The 25,625-nt window shown below is 40.9% G+C and overlaps 1 protein-coding gene across 3 annotated transcripts in view; it reads left to right on the top strand.

Annotated features, from left to right (window-relative positions):
- The window catches only part of znf609b (zinc finger protein 609b), a 100,075-nt gene that overhangs the window by 60,894 nt on the left and 13,556 nt on the right, over window positions 1-25,625 (top strand). For all 3 annotated transcript variants that reach the window (XM_004066872.4, XM_078944235.1, XM_078944234.1), the window contains one exon: window positions 11,861-12,086. In XM_004066872.4, the coding sequence (XP_004066920.2) occupies window positions 11,861-12,086 (226 nt within the window). The remainder of the gene's footprint in view (window positions 1-11,860; window positions 12,087-25,625) is intronic.

The following is a 25,625-nucleotide window of genomic DNA, read 5'->3' as shown; positions in this document are numbered from 1 at the left end:
AACTGCTTACAGGTTTTGTATACTAGAAGATAAAAAGCATATTCAAGTAGCAGTTGTATTTAGAGGTCCATAAACCTCAGAGGTTGCAAAAAATGTCCAAGGTAAATCCTGTAAACTTAAAGGAACTATGAGTCATTGATGTTTGGGTGGCAATCTAGACGACTTGAGTCGTTGATGGCAGCCTCTCGGTTTGTTGTCAAGTTTTCCTTGACTATGAGATAAGATTTATTACAATGGAGAGACCTGGCGATGCAGACTTAGCTTAGCTTATCTGGATTTGTGATCCTACCAGGCCCTTTTTTTCCCTCAGACACAAGTGGATGACCTTGACAAGAATGTGGCTTATTGTTGTAATTGAAACGATTGTTTTCGCTTGACCTATAGTCCCAGCGGGAGGATGAGGATTTTGAAGAGGCGAGAACCCCAAATCAGCATGTTGATTGAGTAAAAAGTACATTGACATTTTAATCTTCCACTACAGGGTTTATTTACTTTAATAAATTGAGTTGTTTTTAGAGCTTCACATTTTTTTTATCAGTCAATCAGGACTAATCGCAACAAACGTTATTTTCCTGAGATTTGTGACAGTTTGACCCATCACCGACCTGAGGCTTTTTTATGCAGCTTTCTGTTTCATACATTTTCAGAAGAGTTGTTGTTGTTTGCTCCACCTTCATTCAGGCTGCTTCACTACGTTGACGTGTGTGTCATCTCAGACATCAGCCCAAAACTGATGTGCAAAACTACACTTTCCTCAGCCAGTTAGAGACAGTACTTTTTGATTTGTTGCATAATTGCAGCTGCAGCATGTTCAGGTTGTTTCCCGTAAACATGAAGGGATCTTCCACATCTTGTTGCTTCTGTGCGGAGAGCTTCCACTGCTAATGATAGTAAACACCCCACAGCAGAACAAATTCCACCCAACCCCCACCCTGTGAGCTCACAAACAATAGGCAGGCTTAGAGCAGCCAACTGAGCCAGAAAAAAGAAACGGAGGAAGGAACAAGGTTGAAAAGGTCAAGCTGAACCACGACAAGAGGAAAGTGTAACTCTCCACCTGCTGTACGCTAGCCTGTCAACCAACCGGCATCCAGCCTGTCAGCCAAATGTCTCTGCTAAGCAGTGCAAATGGTGGCAGTTATTTTTAGTAAGTGCTTTAGCATTCTTACTTGATGCTGGAACTACCGTTACAACACAGCTTCTCCATCTGCTTGTACGCCTAAATGGATGTGTTAGACATAAGCTGAGATTATAAGTGATGGTGGACAGGTTTTATACTTTTAAACTTAATTGGAGATCTTTCGATCTTTTTTAAAAGTGTTGCTATTGGTCTTTTAATTATGAATATGCTGTTTTTAGCCAAAATGAAAAGAAAAAAAACATTTGTCAGTTTCTAGGACATAGTTTCTGAGCAGCATTAGTTGTGGGCGGGACCATTGCAGAGCAACCCCACCCCCCTTCCCCGTTGTACCGCAGAGCAGGGTGCTTGTGGCCTCCCATTGACTGTATGAAAAATAACTGGACGAATCGTGTGTGACGTCACTCGTAGAAAACGCCTTGTTTCTGGTACCAAGCCGTAATTAGTCCGTGTCGGTCTGAGTCTACATTTCCATTGCAACCACTCTCTCCAATCAGGAGTGAGCATGTAAGAAGGCCACACCCCTTCCACTGAAGGCGGGTTCAGGAGAATCTGTCAAACACTTCAAACAATCAACTCGAGGCCATCTACGTTTATCGAGGCATCTGATTGGTCAGTTTTTCCCTTAAATAACTTGTGCTCCAGCAAAAATATCATGAAAAATATTAGGATTAGCAAGAACATGTTAATAAAAGGTATTAAAACAAGAATGGTTATTCTGACTAACATGATGATTGAGTAACAGCTGTTTATTTCTCAATAGAAGTCTACGGGATTTTGACTTCTTGGGACGAGCAGGTAGTTCTTATTGGGAACGCGAGGGGGGAGGGGTTGTTAAGTCCAGTTCTGATTTACTGTCAATGAACACCCTCTTTTATACGTCACAAATGTGCTCTTTTTGAAATGGCTTTTTTTTTTTTTAATCTGCTCTTGAATCAATTTTAATAAAGAAATACTCAAAAATTCCAATTTTTTTCTATCTTAAATTTCTTAATGTTTGTCCTCCATTATCAGGAAAATGCCTTAAGAACATGTTAAAAACCCCAAAAATAGGATTTTCATCAAAGTGGGTCTTAAACTCACTAATCATCTCTGTTGATTTGTGCCGATTTTTACTAAGCCGGACACCTTGGAGATGTTTAGATATTAACGCGGCCCTGGTGCAAAGGTAGGGCGGTCGACCCATGATCGTAATATTGCAGGTACAATTCCCGCCTTGCACGCCCGTGTGTGGAAGTGTCCTTGGGCAAGACACTGAACCCCACCTTTTCTCTGGTGGGAGGTTGGCGTCAGTGTTGGACAGCGGAGCCGTGTGTGAATGTGTGTGTGAATGGGTCTGTGACTGTAAAGCGCTTTGGGCCTTTAAAAGAAGGCTATAGAGAGCGCTATATAAGTATACGCCATCTACCATTAATAAAAACTTCTTTTGACAATCCTTCTCTACAAAAATTGCTCTGCAAAGAGAATTTTCATTCTGATAATGCACAAGTGTTGACTTTTTAGTAAATACAGGGCTACAAAACCTCACAGAAAAAATCAGAGTAAAATGTCTTAAAAGGTTGTCACTTTAAAAACCATTTAAGCCATGTTGGAAGTCTGTTGAGTTTTGGCTTTTTGTTTAGGCTCGTAATTCGTTTTACACTTTTGGAGATTACAGAGTAAATTGGGCCACTGTTTCATAAGTGAGCAAATTGTTAAGCTCCACTTATCTTGGCTCAGTTCTCAGCCCTGCGGCCCCCTTGTGCCTTGTGTCTTTTTATACCGCGTTTGCTCCCCATCATGTAACTGGTAGCTGTAGGAGAGGTTTCCTGACTAATCTTTGTTGTCCTGTTCTTCAGCAAGTCTCCACAGGTTTTAATTCTTTTCATCCTCTCTGAAGAGAGTGCGTCTTTGGAACCTGTTCACCATTTCTTCTTAAGTGTTAATCAAAGGCATCAGGAAAGTTGTTTAATTTTAGAAACATCAATTCTAATGGCTGTAAAACCCTTCCTTCAATTGAGCTTTTGCATGCAGGGGTCTGAGTGTTCTGTATGCTTTTATTTTTGTTGTTGAAAATTGAGAGCATTTATAGAGATTTCATGCTGTGTACATATATTAGCTGAAAACGCAAATGTTTAATCCTTCATTGTGGTTCAGCTGCATTGTTCTTTAAACTTCTTTATGAGTATTTAGTCCTGTGTCAGATGACAACTGCTCAGACTATTCAGCCGCTGTTTTACACTTTACTGCAACAAAGACACCGTGGGTCACGGGTAAGTGGTTTCCTCACAGCTTAGTTTCCTCTCTGTATTATTTGTGTGCGCTTTCGCTTTCCTGAAAGCGCAATTAGCTGCTAGAATTGAGAGGAGTTGCCTAGAAACCGAGTGCCTCTTGCCAGCTGGTGGTCTACAAAAGATGTCAGGTGTGCGTGTTTGTATTTTCCCTCTGTGACTGTGATTACACCCAGCTTCAAAGGGATTGACAATGTGGTTTCAGAAAAGGAAGTGTGCAGTGTGTGAAAACAATTGCATTAGCTTTCATGACCTGACATGGCAACCATTTCATGTCTGTCGTATCTGTGTGTGGAAGGCTGGTTTGAGGGCTGTAGACATAGGGGGTTTCCATTGGTTCTTCTTCAGAATGATAAATATGAGAGGCTGTCTTAAAGATTTTATCAAGTCAAGCTTATTGATTCTTTGGCTGTTATTTAATCATAAAGATTTTAGATATTTATTTCTTACAGTTTTGGACTTTTGTATTATTAATGTAGTCATTGATGTGGGGGGAAAAAGAAAGAAGTCACAGTTGATGCTGTAATTTCTCAAATCAACAGATGCAGAGCCACATGTCTCAGTGCCCTGGAGCAGGCTTACAGCTGTTAACATACTATGATAATTCTACTCTGTTGTGCCTGTAAATTATTTCAGTTTGATATACTTGTTGGTTTAATCTGAACAGCGTCAGTTTAGCTTAATTTCCTCACAGGGTTTTGGTCTTGGCAGAAGAAAGAAATAGTCACTATTGTAACACAATCCCAACCACCTATAATGAAAGAAAATGCCTATGAGTCCATTTTATATGAGACTGGTTGCTTAGTGTTGCAGTAATGCAGTTCAAACTGCTGCTACTCAACCAATTTCCTGCAAGCTTGTCTTTCCTGTGTAACCTTTAAATCCAGCCCATCTGTATATGACGTTTATGGGAGGGAGAAACATTTTCAGGTTTTTGTTTGCTCTATTTAACTGTATTTTTTTAATGCATAACTAATGCAGCAGATTACAAGTTGTTTTGAGTTCATAAATTGTATAATTAAATGTCACATAAATCAATAGTTGGCATTTTAGTTTACTGATGTTCTACTTTTATTTAGAAGATTCCTATTTTAACTACCTGTCTCTGTAACCTTGTAAAGTGGAACTTAAGCTCCAGTGTTTACATTCTTTTGACTACCGTAACTTTTCAACCGTTTACGCAATTAAGTCAATTCCAGCAGATTATGCAGCGAAGAAAGGCGGCTTTGTGCCAATACGCAATACTTTGTTAGAAATGCGTTGCATATTGGTGCAAAGCCACTATGATAAGCCGCTTTTCTGTGTCAAAATGAGCTGATTCGTGTTGAATGGTTGAGATACGGTCGTTTAAAGAGCGTGCGTTATTTAGGTGTCACCGGCAACATTGCCAATGTTAAAAGGTTAAGTAGTTTGTACTTTAAAACCATGTAATGTTTTCCAGTGTGGGTGTATACATGTATAATCTGTGTCCTTTGTTTTCTGCTACGTAAAGATAACTCTACAAAAACACACAAGCACAAACTGATCCAGATTCACTATGTTTGGATTGAACTCTCATACTTTTCACATACTTTCACATATTTTTACAAGAATAATCATAAAATAACATAAAAAGTATAAAAAAGTTGGGCTATATGACTGTCTTAGTAAAAATACAGTTTACTCATCTTGCAATCCTAATCAAAGATTGTTGTAGATTGTGGTAAGTGGACATTTGAAATTTTTTTGAGGCAGTCCAACATTATTTTTGAACACCTGATTGTGTAAAATGTGCTCCCAGTCTGCTTTCTTAATTGAGAAACTTGGTGAGTGGTGCCATACTTCTAATAAAAGGGGAAATTCCAAAGAGTAATCCTCCAGGTTAGCATTTGTAAGCCTTATTTAAACTCAGTTGAATGAACTTCAAGCTAAATCTGGTGCTTGGTGGACAAAACAACACATATATCAGCAAACATCAAGTTCCAGCATGATTGCTGTAACTCCTCTGACAGAATTTCCATCAGGGACTAGTCATTTTTACAAGGTTTTCTGCTGGAGTTAGCATGTAGTTTCATAAAAGCAAATGCATGTGTAGTTATTAGTCAACGCAGTTTTGAAAATCATTCTCATCTGATGCCGTTTTTCCCCTTTCGGGGTCACGAGGCTGCCGGAGCCTATCCTGGCCACTTGTTGGATGCACCAGTCTGTCACACACCCATTCACACTCACACCTATGGACAATTTAGGGTTGCCAATTGACCTATGAAGCATGTTTTTGGACGGTGGCAGAAGGCCGGAGACCCCGGAAAGGTCTCCCATTGGTGCTTCAGGTCTTGACGTAAATGTTGCTCAAGTATCACTCTGAGACATGGTGCTTTTTTGTATGCTGCTTCAGGTATAGTCACATGCACCCATGGGGGCCTTGAAAGATACATGTGCTGCGGGTTTTTGGGTTGTATGGAAGGTTATAAAGAGGAGCAGATTGTTCAAGTGTAATGCAGGTGTGTCATGCAGCTACCTTGTGGCTAATTGAAAATAGAAAATACAGTGGTTGTTGTGTGTGTGTGTGTGTTAGGGCTGCACGATATGAGGAAAACTTGCTATATGCGATATTAGAGATTAATATTGCGATAACCATGTAATTTGCGGTATATAAACAAATAGAAATATAACCAAAAACATCATTCCCATTTCCTTGCAACAATTTAAAAATTATACTCTAAAGACCCTCGTCGACATAGGTGACAAACATCTAACATAATAAGCCTCTATCTGATTGGTCAAATACATGAAGGGATTTTTGGATTCGTTAAATGCTTCAAGCTGCCATAAGATTGTTTTAACACATTGTGGGTTTACGATTTATTTCGATATTCGCTGTCTTTTGCGATATGCATAATGCAGAGCTGGATATTGCGATAACAATAAATTTGCGGTATATTGTGTGTGTGGTAACTGTATCATGAACTATTCATAAAGCCCATGTAAGTTGTATGCACTTATGATGTATTTGTTAGCGGCCGTATGGTGTCCTTAATTTTTAGTAAAGCATCAGTTACAACAACCCTTACAGAAAAAAGGGAAAATCCATACGGTTCATGCCAAGAGCATACAACTATTACGTGAACAGCACTTATGGACCCTTGAGCAGTCAGAAGGGTATGGTAGTAGCGGCGTCACGACAACCGCATCACCGCACGTTTTTTTTTTTTTTTTTTTTTTAAAGTTCTGCATATGGTGCGTGAACTATAATAAACACATAAAACATATTCATCTTTGCTGATAATTTACTTTTTCTGCTAGTCCTGTCTTCAGACTTCAAGGGCTTCTGGGGGAAACCTTTTATTACTGTTCTCCTTCACTCCCTACGCCGGGTCTCTTACTCCCTCTTGCGCTGCTCCCGGCTAATCGCGACACTGCGCCCCCTGCTGGTTCATCACAGCGGTGATCAAAAATCCCACACCGTCAGAGCTCTACATGGTGGAGGTCTCAAAAGAAGTCGATACCTTGCAAAGATTTGCCACCTATAAGTGAATCAGTCACCAAGTACTTTTTATACGACGAACAAAAGTTTCATCTAGTATATCACAGCAAATAACCCGTGGATGATGTAATAAAAATACAATCAAATAAACAAGTAAAATTCATGTTTACTTTAAGAAATATTCCGTTCCTTTTGGAGAATTGTTTTCATATTCATGTTTCATGTTGTTCACAGTCGATAGTGCTTTCTTTTTTCTAGTTGTTATTGATGTGGTGACAAAGAACATCTTAAGGTTGTCTGCAATATGGTTACCGGTACATTTCTGCATAAATAATACGTTTTGGGTGTAAAACATTAAACTAACTACTGTATTATGTGTATTCAGTTAAAAAAATAAAGATTGTTTAAGTCTTCTACCAAATCAAAAAACAGTGTTGATACTAAATCAAGATGCTTTACTTTCTTGGTTTTTTTTTATAGTATAGCAATCAAATAAGAATAATACACAAAAACAATACAATCATCAGTTATACATTCATACAATGACAAATCAAACTTAGGATAATTAGACATATTAACAACAATAGCCGCGGTTACATGGGCAGAATATATTGATCGGATCAATGGTCGGGTTAAAATTCACCCGTGCACATGGGCACAGAAAACCTTTTTCCGATTAGAACAAACGTTCCCATGGCTCACACTCTCGTTCGGAATGAATCATTTGGGCATGCGCAGTAGTGTAAAAATCACCCGGATGCGGATATAGGTCCCGTTGTAAACAAACCGCTTCCACAGACATTTATGCAGCAGCTCGGTAACATACGAGACGATCTTCCAAACGTGCTTTTATTAATGTCATGAATATTATGAATTGCCTGTTCGCTCATCGTTATATTTAATCTGTGTGGTCAGTGCTTTTTTTGTGGAAGAATTAAGCTGGACGAAAGCTTAGGACAGACTAACACGGGCTAACATCATTAGCCTGATGGATGGACACAAAATCCAGGACCGTGCGAGAAACGCAGCAATCTGCAGCTTTCTAAGGACTGAGCGACATTTATTTCTGCTCTGAAAGTTCACACAGACCGCCCCAAAGCCACTCTGTGAGCTAGCGGCCCGAGCTCTGTTCGAACACGGTTCCTCCTGAGTCCTGCAGCCGCTAACCCAGAGCGACGGGACGGCTCGCAGTCTGAATTCTCCCACACATAAGAAAACAACAAAACGCACACGTAAAAAAGCCCCCCCCCCCCCCCCCCCCCCCGACACAAAATTATTAATCCAGCTGCTCTGCTCACTCGGGTGCCAGTGGACCGAGTGAGCGTCAGGGGGCACGAAGCGGTCCTCCTCCGAATCTCCCCCGTGAGGGGTGTAAGAGAGGGGAGAGCCAGCGGGGCGAGAGCGGAGCGGCGCTTTTCACGGGGCGTCCGCAGAGCAGCTGGTCGGTCCCGTATGCGCTCCAAAGCTTTCTCTCAGCGAAACACCGTCTATGCGTGACGTAAACCAGAGCAGCAGTGACACACGATCGGAATGACCGTTTACATGCTCCACGATCGGATAAACGATCGGTATAACCCACCTATCTCGATCGGAAAGAAATTCTGATCCGAATGAGTCTGATCGGGGCAGAGTATTCCGAACGGCGCGTTTACATGACGCATTTTCTTTCCGATCAGGCGTTCATTCCGATTACTTTTGCCCATGTAAACGCGGCTAATGACTATGACCCTTCAGGGGCTCCTCCTCAAAAATTTTTGAAAGTTGTGTAATAGACAACCTGTCACAGGAAAACAGTTTGGGGGAAATCATATTTGTCAACAGTAATGGAGTAAAAGTTGAGTACTTAAACCCCTGTCTCTACTGCTTTCAAATCAGTTGCTGCCTGGGAAATGCATATACAGTCCTACTTTTCAAGATTTTCCTGGGGTAGGACTCCCAGACCCCTCTCTCAGTCAATGCCTCATGCATTTGGCACTCAACTGTAGCAGCCTACTTTCTCATCATCAGCCTCCTACATGAAAATTTTTGAGGCTCCTAAAATGACATACATGTATGTCACCTACTTCACCCTCACTTTACCTGTTGCTTGCAGTACTGCACCTGAACTTTCACTTCACAGGCTTAATGAGCAAATAGCAGTCTACGATTTTGCTATTTTCCCATTTTTTGTCTGCAGACAGCCTGTATCTAGGGGTATGTCTGAATTCCTTCACTACTCACTACAAAGTGCACTACACAGTGTGTTCTCCATTTTCTACTAGAAATTCAGGCAGCTCTAGAAAATTTCTAGTGCTGTCTGAATCTATAATTCAAAATTGAGTGCCCTAGAAATTTCCCAGAAGTCTGCAAAATAACCAGTGTGCATCGATTCTCTCAAGATTGGCAAATATAAACTACAATGCATTGCAAAAACTTTATTTAAATGTATTTTCTTGATAAACCATCGTTTCCATCATTTGAACACAGTGTTTTCATAAATAGTTGCAATAAAACGCTCCAATCAATGAAATCTTTTCACTTTGTGAAATCGGTGACGTCAAATTCGCCTTTCAAGAAAAAAAAAGTAGTGAGGATGGTGTCCGAATTGCTTTTGGAAAATCCAGGAAAGTCCTGCCCTTTTATAGTTTTTTAGTAGTTAGGAATTAAGATGGGAATTCGGAAATAGCCCATCTGTAATGTATGTGGTAACTTAGGAATTCAATTTGTCCTTATAGTTTAACTGCTTAATTTTGCTAAAGTACTTTCTTGTCTATTTTTCACTCTTCTTCAACTTCTTTGTAAAATAAAGTGAAACAGTGATACTATAGTATTAATAAAAATAATGGATTGGATTTATCTGCGCCTTTTCTTGGTTAGAAACAAACAGACGTTGTAAAAGGAAATCCTGTTTACATTTTTTTTTTACTGTTATGCTATCCTCACTCACACAGTTTTCTAGTTGTGCCTCTGAGCTCTTTTTTTTTTTAATCAATGCTGCTTGAATAGTTTTGTTGTGCAATGGTTCCACTGGTTATCCTTTTGTACCATTGTGCTGAGTAGTAACAGAGGTTGGAGCGCTCTACTACTGCTCAAGTCAAAATGGCGAAACAGGATTTTTCACAACGATTCATCTGTCAATCAACCAATTGTGAGTTCCCATTACCTCCTGTGCAAGAAAGCAGAATCTTGGCGCTGTTGCATGTCCCTTTGGTCTGTCTAAATTGCTAAAAGGCAAAAGTAGAGGTTCAACAGCAGATCTTTTTATTTTCTCTCCCCAGTATAGCCCTACCGCTGTGTGGAAACCACTTGTGTGAGGGGGTTTATTGTGCGGTCTTCTCTTTAGACGTCTGTGTCTCTATGAGGTCCAGGAACAGCGTGTGGTGACAGCTCGGGTTATTACCAGTCCTGTCTCATTCACTCAGCTGGCCTGAAGCTTGGCCTCGACCGCGTCAGAATGTGACACATGCTGATTACGATGTCATTAGCCCTCACCCTCCTCCGCTACAACCGTTATTTGTTCTTCCTCTGAGCACAGGAGGAAGTGGAGCGTCTACAGAGATGCCCGTAAACCATGAAGCCATCTTTAACGACAAACCCTGAGCTCATTTGACATTTTCTGGAGACGATCAAATCAAACTCAAATCTCCCTTCTGTATCGTCTAGAAATTTAGTGTTCAAACTTGGAATGATCTTAAAGCGTTGTTGGTTTTTTTAATTGTTTAAAATGATTGTGTTTATCAGCAGTAAAGGCCCAGTGCTTGGTTATAACCTTGTTTTTCTGGATGTACATGATTTGTGCCAGCATTTACTGGTTAGATTTCTGTGCTGATGGCTCTGCAGAGCTGTTATGATGCTGTGCTCGTACACTTTTCTGAAGTGTTTGCTCATCAGCACTACATTAATCATGCAAACCTGCCCTTAAGCAGCCTGCAAGGTCATTATTTTGTACTCAGTGTTGGTAAGGTTTGCCCACATCACCACGTCAGCTGTTTGATTCTGCACCAAAGTGGTGGATCCAGATTTAAATGGACTTAATGCTGTAAATGTATATATTTTTTACAACACTGTCCGCATTTGGGAACAGTGAAAAGATTAAAATTATTTAAAGGTTATGCAGGCTTATAATGTAATGTGTCAGTTCTTGTTTAGTCATCGAAGTCTAATTGGATCCACCATTGGCAGCACCAAGTGGTTTATACCCAATTAATAAATGTGTTGTTGGCCGCAGCATGGAATTCTTCCCGCCGCTCGGTGATAATGATTCGGGCCGCTTTAATGTTGACTGCCTTAATAGAGAGCACCAACCAAGACTGGTGCTACTGGGGCCTCTGAATCACCATCAGTCTTCCTCTCTGTCTCTTTTACCTCCTACACATTTTTGTGCCTCCAGTTCTCTGCTGCTCGTCCCCTCATTTGCTCCCATCGCCTCCCTACCTCGCTGTCCTTTTCATTTTCCTTCTCCGCATGGACCCGGCGAGTCCTCACTGCTGTCACAGTCTGTCAGAACAGGTGAAATCAATTACTGACCCACAGCAGCCCTGCTCCCTTACCACAACTAGCTCTTTAATTGAGAGAATTAATGAGTGATCAGTCTGTGGGATGATTTCGTGTCATGAATCTGGCTTTGCCGTGTGCGAGAGAGGAGCGCTGAGGGGCTGTTGACATTCCCTGCATATCTAATTCTGTCCTTCCACATAGGCAGTGGAGGCAGTTAAAACTCTCCCTCTGCCAGCACAGCCTACTTATCACCTCAAAGGTTGAGGAGAAAGGTTGAAGAAAGCCACATCACCGCACTAACAGCTGCATTGCTCCGTCTCTGCTGAGGATAGTTTTCAAGGACCACTGAAAGGCCAGAATGTCTCTGATGTATTCAGCGCCTCCTCTCATTGTGGCATCTGTTGGCTGAATTCCAGCATCAGCTCTGTGTTTATACGGATCCTCTGAAGTGTCTTGTGTATTTCCTTCTGTGTTAACCTCCTCCTTTTTTTTTTTCTCTCTCTCCCTCCACAGATGGAATCTCCTGTCTCCACGCCAGCTCCTCCTCCCCTCCACCTCCTGTCCACAGTAGGCAGCAGTGAAATTGCCTCACCGTGTGAGCAGATAATGGTGCGCACACGCTCAGTAGCGGTGAACACATCTGACGTGGCCCTGGCGACCGAACCTGAGTGCTTAGGGCCATGTGAGCCCGGCACAAGTGTCAATCTTGAAGGCATCGTATGGCAAGAAACTGAAGATGGTAAGAGAAGTAGTTTAATGTGTTGTTGGGGAGCTGGATTAAGGCAAACAGGGAGGCATTATTTTTAACATGGGGAATTTTAGATGTTTAGTTTAGGAATAATAAGTCCAGTTTATGGATTAAACATAGAGAATTGCTACTTAATAAAGCCTTTTTTGTTACTACTATACTTATTTTGCTTGGTGAAATACTATTAAATCCATTCAGATTGTCTCAGGAAATGCTAACAGTTCCATGCTTTAAATGCACACATGCTGCATAATGTTGCCAGGATAGTAGTAGTTGGCAGTTAGTTCTGAAGTGGCTTTGTTGCTGTGAGTTTGGGCTATATAAATAAAATTGAATTGAATTGAATTTGATTCATGCTTATTTTTGTGGCAGATATAGTGGAGTATAAGGTCGCAGGCATGTTCCACTCCGTTACGACTAAAAACAATGCTGTTCTTTGCAAATCTGCAAGTTGGTGAAATGTTTGGACCGTCTCCTGCAGTGCAGTTTGAATCACATCTGAGGCATCTGTTTGTTTTTCTCTGCGGTCGAACCTTTAGCTTATTTCACTTGAAAAATGCATCACTGGATGTGAAAAAGGACTCCTGTTTTTCTGAGAAATGATACCAACAGCAGATCATCAAAGCAGCTCTGGCTCAGTCCCTCTGCAGGCATGCTGAGTACCAATCGCCCACACATCCACAGTGCTGGGTCCTCGCCTCACCGACATTCCCAAAGCCCCCCCCCCCCCCCATCCCCCCGTTTTTGATTTTCCCATCAGCTCTGAGCTGGATCTGTTTGCCTCCCCCTCTTTTCCTCTCAGTCGCAGCTCTTTTCTGTTACCAGGCATCCAGCCTGTCACCTCTTGCCTCTGTTTCCAGGCAAACTGAGAGAGTGAGTACATGGTAAGGGGCAGAGGCAGGGGGGCTTGGAGGGCTGGTTTGGGATAGACAAGGCCACGTCTGTTAGTGACACAAACATGGCTTTAGAGCCAACAGCAGTACTATGCTGTGCTCCCCTTCTTTTCTGCCTCCCACAGAGGGATTGAGCCTCGCTTTGCCCAGGCCTGCTAGCTCTGTCCATCCACGTCTGTCCTCTGCCTGCACTCACACTCTCAGAGCTGCTATTTTGGCTAAAACAGACAGTGGTTTGGTCTGGCGGACCTTTGTTTTCCTCTAAATCGGCTCTGTCTTGCTCAAAGGGGAGGGAGGGGCTTTTGAGTAGTTAAAGAAAGTGGTGAGGTGGAGAGAAGGGGGGGCGGGCACTCTGCAGGTGTAGCACACAGGTTGTTATGGCTGTCAAAGCTGCAGTGTGATGATATTACAACTGAGCTGTCTTTGAAAAAGAACACAAGTTATTTCCATTTCAGATTCTCTTTGAAATCCAGGATGACGAGCAGTTGTTGAAGCTAAATTTAGCTTCAAACTGGATGTTGGTGCTCTCTCGAGGTGAACAACAGGCATAAAAAGACCCAAGCTGGTTTAGCAAAAGATGGGAGGCAGTCCTGAGGAGCAGCTTCTGCTTAGAAGGAAGAAACAGTCACTGCAGTAGCTGGAGTTGGAAAAAACATGTCCAGCTGATTATGTACTGTAATTAGGAGAGCAGATCTCTGCCAAAATAGTCCATTCACACAATTTAACATCCGTTTTAGTTTTTACACTTCCATTTTTAAACCGGTTTATGAAATTCAAATTCAAATCGTGAAGCTTTTGTAACTAAAACAATCAACTCCAACATAAAAAATAACAACATAAACTGCAAACATCGATGCGTATCAATTTAATAATTGATACTTCGTATTTAAAAAGAGATTAACTTAATAAATTAGTATAAACCCACCTGTATTTGTAATGTGTCCACCGCTTGTGACTGCAGGATTACTTATCTAAGTCGCACTTCATTTTACTTAACCCTTTAACACAGAGATGTGCTGGCAACACCAAAGATAACACACACTATTTGACAAACCGAACTCTCAATTTGTGGCCACTGTGACTTATACTCTGAAGCGACTGAAACACACAATATATTAAATGCGTAAGCCGGTGAAGAATTACAGTAGTCAAAAGAATGTAAACACATGGGCTAACCCTCTGGTGTAAAAGGGCTAAAGTTGATACAAAACTCTTGACATTTTCCATGGCATTGATCTGCACTGATGTTCCCCTTCAGCTTAAACTGATGAGATAACATATGTTTTATGTGCTTTCATCTTTCTTGGTCTTTAAAAACAAAATGTGTTGGAAAGATGAGATATCATCATACTAGCATAGTTACGATGTTGAGTCAAATGTTCACATGCCAATAAAGTGAAGCAGTCCCTGTCCTCGTCTAAGAATAACCAACACAAGTTGATGAACACGTCTCTTATTTCAAGTTTACATACTGCTACATAAAAACAGAGAGGAGCTCTTTGAGTAGTAAATTATCTCCAATATATGCGGCCGTGCAGGATCCTAAAAGACTCTAAAGCTGGTTTTGATAGAAGTGAACTTGTTCCTGTTTACATTAAGTCATCATGTCACTTTTTGTAAACCCTTGTGCTATCTTAGGCACTTTAACATTGGAAGTTGGGTCATCTAGACCCACTAGACAGTGCTCTGAACCTTTTTTCTTCAATGATTTGTGATCTTCACTGGTGTCCATGGATAACATGAAATCTCTCCACCTTTATCCACCTTTGTCATGGTAGGGAGAACATGACAATGTAAGGGTGGGGTCATCTAAGATAGCACAAGGGTTAAAGAACATGTGCATGTCAAAATGCAAAAAAAAAAACCGCACATACAAGAAGGACTAGGAAAGACTAGCAATGACCCAAAGACTTAGCAGAGGGGCTCTGATTAGCAGTGAAATGAAAAAGTCCCCACCTCTCCTAATGACAAAGCTCATACAGAGCCGTTTAGGCTTTTAAGCACCGTGTGCAGATATCATTTAGCCTGCCAGCCAGCAGCTGCTCCATCACCTCCGCCTTTCGCCTTGTGGGAGCAAATGAACTACAGGCTCCCGGTAATTGTCTGAATGCTAGAGAGACAGACAAATGAGAGGGAATCAGGCACACAAAACAAAAGCAATGGCTGTCCGTTGGTCAAAACTGACAAGAATCATATCCTGTAGGATAAATACCCATTTCCTGTCATGTAGACGGTGAGAACAGATGCGGCCACACCTGGACAGGATTTAAATGGAAGCTTTTAAATGATCTAGAAGGCATTATTTATGGATTAGTATACCTTTCAAGAAACACAATTTAATGGATTTACACAAAAAAGATGGCTGACAGAAATCGGGCTCGTCACATTGTAAATCAGGCGTGTAAAAGCCCCAGCAAAAGGTTGGGGAGGGGCGCAGCGAGGGGTATTTTAAGGCTGAACACTGATACCTATTCCCTCTGTGCACGCGAGGCAGTGGCAGCTCCCGTGGTCGTGTCGTCACGGCGACAGGCTAACCCCTCCCAGGCTTACTATGCTGATACCTTCAAATGCCAACTCCGAAATGCAGCAGAGGTTTATTGCACTTGAAACGGAGCCCAGAATGCCTTGGCTCCTGCCCCAGGGCAGAGGGAACAGAGGGGGCCCTTTTCGCCAAACACTGCAACTCTGTGCCAGTGACACACACGTTCACACATGCTGACCCTTAATTTCACAGCATGCTATTCCTCAAGCAGGTTCCACAGCTCCTCAAAGACCCACTCCGATGAAAATCGTGTTTCTCACATGTTCTTGTGGCATTTATCTGACGATGGAGGACATATATAAAGAAGGGGTGTAACGATTAACTGATTAATGGATTTTTCCAACCAGATTGATCTGTCTGAGGCAAGTTGTTAGTCAAATCGAATCAAATTGACCTATACTGTTATTAAATCATTTCAAAATTAAATATATGGATAATATTCAATCTTGAGGTACGGTAGATTTATTTGACTAGAAACGTAAAAACAACCAAGTGCATCACAGCGGACAAGCAGACATGTGATGTCAGCAAAAACTAATAAATCTGTCATTCCAGGCCAATGTGTGGAAAACACTTTCCATTTAGCAAAGACATGTGACCATACAGTGTGCTAGAATGTTCTAATGTTCCCTTTGGGTTATTTGGATGTGGAAAAACAACCTGAATTATTTAAACTAAAATGAGAATGGATTTGACATTAAATCTTCTTTGCTTGTTTGTTTGTACACATTTTTAATTTACACTTGATTATCTTGCAAAAATAGAAGGAATGTGGAACACTTCACCTGCACTGTTCAGTACCAGCTATTTATCTCTGATGTCCTGGATCGATTTTAGGTCAGTAAATCTGATCGAATTGGATCGTATAAAATGAACCAATATCGACTATGAATCGTATCGTTCAACCACAAACTATGAAATGCATCGAATCGTTGTTAAAATAAATCATTACACCCCTAATAAAAAGCCAAGTAAGCTTAAAATTGCATTTCTTTATTTAAATCGTGAATTAGGAGCAGATGAAAAAATGCAGTTAGAAAGAAATTTATTTTTACTTTAAAAATATACTGGGCGGGTCACAAGCTCCAATTGCTGGTCATCTTTGTTGCACTGGTAATGTTAGGTTGGAGTCCCATGACAAAATAATCATGGATTTCTGTTCTGCGTGTTCGTTGTGTCATGAATTTTTCCTAATAAGATCACTGCGGTGATGCAGTCTGCGGTGCAACTGCAAGACTCTAAAGCTTCTTCCTAAAAAAACAAGTCTGTGAGGAACATTAGAGTTCCTTCTCCCTGTCTTCTGTTTCTTTGAGCCTGTCAGGGAGTTGAGAAAGGGTGAACTGTATAAAATAAGCACTTGGCTCTATAACTCACTTACCACCTCTGCTCCTTTGCTCTTGTGAGGAGCACCTGCCGGTGCCCCCTATTGAAATGTTTTTACAGGGGGAGAGCGGGGGCCGCTCTCTGAACTTTGTGCAGGAGCTGTCCTTGAAATTAAATGGAGTATTGTCTGGAGGCCTGTAGCTGTCCACCAGGCCAACGCGCCAGACGCAGATGGAGGGGGAAAAATCAATCACTGTTAACTGGGGGGGGGGGGACAAATCCAAAAGAAAACGGCAAAAGTGAAACCTCTCTGTTCACCTCTTACCCTGAAGTTTATCACCAAACAGTTACTTTTCTGCAGTGCTTGTCAAGCTTATCTTTAATCTCACTGCAAGACTGGGGTGGTGGCCAGTTATCAAGGAAACAAAAGAACAGCGCTCCCATGCAGGTAAAGGGTTAAAGTAATTGCTTCATGTGGTAACGGGTTACTTTTACTGATGGGTGTCTTTGTTTAATGCTTATTTAGTTGTACTGTGATGTCAATAATATCGTCAAGAAAGATCCTAAATCTCCAAAGAGACATTCTTATTGATTGAAAGCAGCATTTTTACTCCTTAAATAAAAAAAAAGCCTTCTCTAATGAGTGTCAGGGTTGGATTTTGATTGTAGACCACACAGACTTGGCTTTAGAAAAGGACTACAGGTCCACCAAGACTACATATAAGCCAAATGTTTATCTTTTGACCAACAAGCTGCTTTCCTCTCCACCCCACATCTGCCACAGCGAGAATAAACATGTACAGATTTTTCTGTTGTTGTGGGCGAAGCTGCTGCGTGCAGCTGATAATGTTGAACGAAGCGGAAAGCATACTAATGGTTTCTTGGTGTGCCTCGGTGGTTTCAGAGGATTGACCTTCTCATAGGCTGTTATTCTTCTCCAAAACTTCTCATGAAGCAAAATCCAGCCTGTAATTTTTACATTCAGCTGCTTTAATGCTTTCCAAGTGTTTCATAGAATCACCCACCTTATCTTTGTTCTTGAAAGATGTGTATTATTTGTTCTTCTCTCAGCTCTGACCCAAGTCTGTCATTTTGGGGACTTGTAGAAGGTGGATCTAGTAAATATTCTCACTTGCGGCATTTTTACTGATAGTATGATGAATTCCAGGAGAAGCTATAATAACATAGTAAATGTGCAGTTGGGAAATCACCATAACATTACGGAAAGATCTTGTTACAACATCAGGGATGTGTTTCAGTTATGACCGAAAAGTGATGATGTGAAATCCTTAATAGAATCCGTGTAAAGTATAAAATCCTCAGTTCTTCAATGAGCTTGATGGGCATTTCCTAACAACTGTAAGCCTTGTTTATGTTTCTCCTGTAAACCAGCTTGTCTTTAGACAGGTGTGGGTTTAAGTAATGTCAAAACTAGCCAAGACGGCAGCAAACATAAAGCTACGTTCCAAACGCAATTTGCGTGACAGGGGCCGTCCAGTTTCTATCGAAATATCAATCAGGCACTCCGCTTTGCCCGTGATGTGTTGAGGATGTGATCAGCGGGTGGAGTCCAAAACAAACATGGAGGAGAATCTGATCCTTTTCCTCCTGAACTTTAGGATTTTTTTTATAACATAAAGAAAAGAATAAAAGGGTCCTGTAAAAATCATTCATTTATTTTCTTCGTTTGTCCCTTTCGGGGTCACGGGGCTGCCGGAGCCTATCCCGGCCACTTGTGGGCGAAGGCAGGGGACACCCTGGACAGGTCGCCAGTCTGTCACAGGGTCACACATATCACACACCCATGCACACTCACATTTACACCTCTGGACAATTTGGAGTGACCAATTAACCTATGAAGCATGTTTTTGAATGGTGGGAGGAAGCCGGAGACCCCGGAGAGAACCCACGCATGGACGGGGAGAACATGCAAACTCCACACAGAAAGGTCCCCCATTGATTTTCTGGTTCAGTTCCCCCAGCCGGGACTTGAACTAGGGGCCTTCTTGCTGTGAGGCAAGAGTGCTAACCACTGCTCCACCGTGCAGCCTGGTCCTATAATTGTATTCTTATTTTCCTTTTTTTCCTCTTGGTACTATTGCAGGGCAGCAAGTTGTCAAACTGGCCACAAAAAGGCAGAAGTACCTCTAAAAGAGTCCATTATTTGGATACAGCTCTTTTTTTTGCGGAATCCGTTTTTTAAGGACTTTTCCCTTACCGCGAAGGGAGATCTAAGGGCAGGGATGTCCAGTTTAGTTTGGTCAGTTTGTTAGTTCAATTTAGTATATTCACGAACCTTTTGATTTTATGTTTTACTTTTTGAATTACCTTTACAAATCCCATTGAGACAGCTGTTGTTGTGAATTTGGGTTATACAAATAAAATTGAATTGAAAATTGAATTTTAGCTGGGAGAGTGTAAATAATCTCATGAACCCAGACATAGTGACATGCTTACCAATACCTTTGCAGAGCTCTCCAAAATGATCTGTGTCGTCCATGTATCGACTATAAATGAGATAATACAGTCAATGCTTCCATGAAGCGATGAGGAAAAAGACTTTGTACAGTAGATCCTCCGTCAAGGGAGCGTCAAAGTTATAAACACATTTTTGAACAAGTGTTAAGCAGTGAATTTGACGTGTATCAAATAACAAATTGTTTGGTGGGAACGTAGCAGGAGCATCAAAACAGGCTTAAAATCTGTCCTATTGTTTTATCAGCTGTACAGCTCTTTGAACGTAGATTGGATAAAGTTGCCATGTAACACTGTCAGGAAATCACCAAGTACGTTATAAAATATGTAAAAAAAGAGAAAGTTATTACCAAAAAATAACTATTCTGTTGTGTTGAAGTACAGTATAGTGATTGCATCTTATGTCTTTTATGGTGTGATTATGTTTGAGTTTTTAAGGCCGTTGTCCAAAAAAACCTAATGATCCAATAACTTTCCAGTCAATTTTAGGTGTTTGAATTTAGAGTAAAGGTTTATAGGATATCTTTAAGTGTGACTCTCTGCATCCGCATTTTGTAAAGGTAGCAGCTTAAGCAAAGAAACACATAAAAATAATAGATTACTTTTGTAGATTTGTGTTTGCCTTATTTCATCTTTCCAGGACAAATTTTTCAGGACACTGTTATGAGATATTTGTCCTACTCCTTTGTCATCAAGGTACCATTATAATTTAAGACCAACATGGAACACAGGTGTTTTTAAACTGGAGCGAAGCATTCCCTTGGGTAATGGAAGATGCTGCTAGGCCTCCACTATGTAACCTTCATGTCCAGTCATTTACTCATACAGTTAGTTCAGAATTGCTGTCTGCGCAGCAGTTAAAATAAAGGTCAGACCGCAGACTTTGTACTTGACAGTGACATAACCAGACAAGCTGCTCGACTTTGTTTTATCCACCACAAGTGCAGAATAACACGGTTAAAATGGAAACATACTCAGCACTTGAGTGCTGGAACGCTTCATTTGTCAGGGTTACAGTCAACGCTAACGGCAGTAGCCCGCTATCTTTTATCTTCTGGGATGAATACTGACAAGATTTTTTTTTAGATTGTTCATACTGTCCTCTGCTTTTACAGCATACTGGAAGCAAAAGGAAAGAGTAGTCGTAAGTGTTGATTTTGGTAATTGTTCATGAAAGGGGAAAATGAACAGTTACCAATCATTAGTAATTTTTCATTGTTGGTCACATCACATTTTATTGAGAAGAATCTTTTATTTTTAAAGGCATCAAATTGGTTTGACATTCAGTAGAAACCATTGAAGCCTTGTGGGTTCTTGCTGTGAACCCCCACAGATATGTTAGTCCCACTGCAGTTTAATAAAATGTGTAGAGTATGTGTAAGTAGAGAGGGGTGAGGAAGGGTTAAATGCAGTCACACAGGCAGCAAACACCACATTAATATCGCCATTTTTCTTTTCAAATTCTTTTGTTCAGAACATTGCAAAAATACACTGGTAATGTAGAAAATTACAACTATTTCTTAAGAAGTCTTGAAGACACTTGAAACTACATTTTAACTATCAGTGAACCTCAAAGAAATACACTAGGCTCCATTGTCATACATCTGTGAGATGATAAAGTCTTAGTCACAACTGCCCTTATGGGTAGATACAGGCTGTCTGCAGGCGAAAAAATAAGCAAACCTGTACGGTACACTCAGGAGGCCTGCAGGAAATATCAACGTCGTAGACCACTTGGTGAGACCGTAGATAAAAAATGTTCATGCAGGCTTGTCGTACAGATTTTGTATTAGTTTAAAACGGCCAAAACCCTGCAGACTGTGCAAGGGGGGCCTGTTAGTGCTGTTCAAGGTAAGGCATGAGTGTATCCTTCTTGAGGTGGCTTTACGAGCCTCAAAGGAACCGCAAGACTCACCTGCGCTACCCTTAAGATGCAGCCGCTCCCGAGTACAAGCCACCACGGCCCTGGACGACCCAAAAACTTGCAGTACCCCGTACAGGTCAACCCCTCACACATGTGCATATGACTAAGGATTAAGCAGCATCATTAGACATCCTAAACAATATATACCCTCCACACTCAAAAATACTGCATCAATTGTCAAGAGTGTAAAGATGTGAGCTGGTCACTGAGGTTTTGTTTTGGGTCCCCTCTCAGCAATTTGTGTTTTATTGAGTTTGGCCTCTGACCTCGAGAACAGTATGTTCCAACTTCCCAGAACTCCCCACCTCCTTGTCTTCAACCATGCCCCCAGCTGTAAACATGTGTTACGACTTAGCTAGCAACAAACAGTCACAATAATAATAACTAGGTAACCCCTAACCATTGTCTTGATTAATGCCAATCTACAAAATAGAGAGAAGTAGAAAAGACAGGAGGATTAAAAATAAATGTGAATAAAAAGGCAGGCATACCCAATGACAGAAGTCAGGAGAGACTAAACTCTTCCCTAATGGATTAAGCTGGTTGACCAAGTCAGTTTCCATTAGGGGTGTGTATTGGCAAGAGTCTGGCGATACAATACGTATCTCGATTCGCGCCCCGCGATACGATACGTATCCCGATATTTTACCGAAACATATTTTCTTTTTCTTTTTTTAAATGTGACTTTTTGAAAAAACTCTGCCTGAATTTCAATGTCTTCCACTGTAATAAAATGGCCAAATTCAACTTATTGAATGATCACAATGTTAAGCACTGCAACTGTATCTCATATATAAGTTGCGTTTACCAAAGCAAATTGCAGCCACGCTTCTTACACGCGGAAGTAAACTGGTAACGCTCCTCGCCACGATGTCGGCCTTTTTTTCAGAGCGATGTACACATCCCTCTGATCCATCAGGGCGCTAAACTATAATCTATTGCAGGGAGGTTCTGCAGAACTTTAGCCCGCTTTGCCGATAGCATTTCAGCCTATGCTAAGCCCATTAGCCTATTAGCCGCTGCCGTGCTTCACTTGTATTTATCTGAGCCGCTAAAAAGCACCACAATCCTCGTTGATTGTTTGTGCCATGTTGCTGACAGCAAAGTTTCTGTTTGGTATCCATCCCAAGTAAAAACGAAGTAGTTGATGTCTCATAACAACGGAACAAGCTGCCTCTGACTGCAGTCTTCCTGTTGTCTTGTGTGGTGTGGTGCTGCTTAAAGAGGCTCTGTGTGCTCTGCTGCCAACTAGTGGTCGGAGGGTGAAGTGGACAACAAGAGTCAGACACTAAAGGACGCACAGAAATAAATATCGTCCTGGCAGCATTTTGAATCGATACAAGTATCGCCAAAGGAACTATCGCAATATTTTGCCGAATCGAATTATTCTTGCACCCTTAGTTTCCATAAGAAGAGGAGGAGAGAAAAAAAATGAAAAAAGAGGTAGTTCAATTTTTACACCAGCTACAAGATCAATTTGCAAAAAGAAAACCAGCCTTACATAAAATTTCCATAGAACAAAAGTACAGGACAAATCTCGTCCTATTATCCCAACACCTCAGCTAAGCCACCGAGACCCCCCCACACACAAAAAAAAAACACAGACAACTGATTGTTAAATAAATTTAGCAAAAAGTAATTCATCTTAAACGTTTAAAAGAAATAAACATCTGCCATGAATCCCACTTTTTCTCAACAACTAAGCTAAACAACTAAGTTCATTAATCCGTGCCAGAAAATTACTGATTGATTAACTAACAAACTTTGTAAAGCTACTAAGCCAACAAGCCCCATTTCTTCCTGTTAGCAAGAAGCAGCTTAGCTTATCAAACTTTTTATTAAATTTCTACAAACATCCTGACATACGGCTTGTTACTCATTTAAACCAAATTCAGTAATCCAAGCAACATAGTTTTCTATAACTTTATGCTCACTTGAAGCTGCCTACACCTTTGCTCCTTTTTCACAACAACTCACTACAGTCAACTGCTGGCCATTTTGCTAATCACCTGCTTTAGCCTCGTCTCTTTAATATCCAGCTCTCTCAGGAGAGAACCAGGAGACTTTGCCACAAACCCCCTACAACCAATCCCCACTAGGAGAACTTTAGCTCTGTTTTCTTTTTAATTACGTTTTTTTTTAATTTTGTTTCATAGGCCAGTCCTGCAAAGGTCCCCCAAGGAACTCCAAGCTCTATGAACAATACAATATCTTCAGACTTAGACCACAAGACCATATTTGGCTTTACGTTTGTACAGGCAATACTCTGAGAAACTGTAAGCTGGCCTCTGAAGTCTAGACTCAATCACCAATGTTTAGCCACATCTAAGTGACCAATTACTTCCCTCCCTTAAGAACAAACACCATTCCCTATTTCTTTTAGACCTTTGCTGCATTTGTATGATGTTTGCCTTTGATAGCTCCTGTTAACTATGTCAGCACTTGATTATGGCTCCATATAAGAAGTAGTGATCTGTCTAAGGACCTTGCTGTTTGATGTTCAGCATTACTGACACAAACCAGTGTTAAAATCTTGGGCTCTTGGTGACTGGGTTTACTTCAAATCAATCTGACCTTTCTTTGCATCCTCAGTTTGCTAGAGATTTGTTTGCAAAAGCAGAACTGCAAATACCAAAATATATTTATCTTTGAACTCCAGTCTGTGTCTTCTTCTAAAACAAATCCAGAGAGTTTAGGGAGGTTTCCATAAAAGGTTATTCTCCCCCTCCTGGCATTAAAACCAGTGCAGGAGAGACTGGTATCACTTAATACACTTTAACTTCCATGTTGGGTCTTTGAAATTTACAACAAAAATAAAAGTAGTCTTTATTTTTTAAAGAACATTATTTTAAATTGAAGTTATTCTCAAAATTGCTCATAAATTGAGGCTTGATAAACTAGACTATTTTTTAAATTGATTTTCTGGCGCAATGTGCTTTCTAAAATGTAAACCAAAAGCTTGGTTTAAACAACTAGAATAGGGGATTAGAGAAGCATTGTTTTCTTAGACTCCAGGGACATCTGCTTTCTCTGATGATGAAGGTTGATGACATTCATCCTTCAGAAGTTAGTGCTGCTACTGTTTGTCAACATGCAAGGTACTACGGGAAAATTGACTTGATACCACAGAGAAGACAATTGACCAAAGGTCTACACCACACCAGTTGGGCCATGCCCTGCTGACAGCTCCATAGGGGGTTGATTGCCCATAGTCCCGGCTCCAGTCAAACATTTTACCATTTGTGCCCTGGCAAAGAATGCAGGGCAGTTGGCACTGCCTTGCATTGTACTGGATTGGACTTCCAATTCACGTTGCCAATTTAAGACCAGGTTTCATTGCAGCCCAGCAAGGAAAATGCGTCAGATTAAGACCATTGCATAATAGGGGACAACCCTAAAACAAGAACCATCAGGTTGTGCAGATGCAGTAAAACAGAAAGCAGTGCCCAAAATTTTAGCACAGAAAAATACTGTAACTGAAAGACAAATGCTGTATTCTGCATTGTGAAGATTGATCAAAGTTGGTCTGTATGGCAGATAAATGATTTTCTGTGATCTGATGAGAGTTTAAAACAACAATTTCTTCATTGTCTTCTTTATGCTAGTTACAAACCGCAATTATTAATTTCTCCTTTATGATCACTTTTCAAACAGTGGCACTCCTGTGAATTAAAAAGAATTCTACTTATACATTACTACCAAATGTGAATCCTTGATCCAACTGGTCTAACTTTCAACGGGTGTCCAATTGCTGCGTGTATTTTAAGTATTGCCGACAATGCAAGAGTTTTGATTGCTGAAGCTTGAAACGCTCCTTTACGCGCGTTTACATAGCTTTTCATTGTAAGTGGTTGCTTGAAAGGGGATTGATTCTGGGCTGGTTGATGTGGAAATAAAGTAAGTAAAAAAAAAAAAAAAATAGAGTTTTTTTTAGCCACATAAATATTCCTTCTTTATTTACCTTTTATTGGAGCAAATCAATCTGCTGCTCATTAAGACTGAAAGTGTTGAGTAGAACTGATCTCCAGTCGTCTTTTTTTTATCTGTCATCGTCTGCTGTTCTTTGATCAAGTGACACTGATTTGTTTTTCACTTTGAGACAGTTTCTTTGACAAAAATACAGGGAAATTCCTCTGGAAAGTGCAGTACAAGGACACACAATATTAGAGGATTTCTCTTCCTTAAGGTTTCTGATTCTTAACTCTCAGCCAAACTCAGCTTGGAGTTTTCTTGGAACAAAACAGTGAAAGTCCTCAAAAAGTGAGCCACAGCCTAAACATGGATGAAAAGAAGCCTTGTAGAGACGTTTAGATGGCTTAGGAGATTCTTAGTACTCCGTCAGATTAAGCCAAAAGAGAAATCTGTAGGCCAAG

The sequence above is a fragment of the Oryzias latipes genome, chromosome 3 (assembly GCF_053564925.1).
Source record: "Oryzias latipes strain Hd-rR chromosome 3, Olatipes_Hd-rR_3.1".
NCBI classification, from domain to species: domain Eukaryota; kingdom Metazoa; phylum Chordata; class Actinopteri; order Beloniformes; family Adrianichthyidae; genus Oryzias; species Oryzias latipes.
Note: the sequence above shows the minus strand (reverse complement) of the source record. Positions and strands in the feature narration are given on the sequence as shown.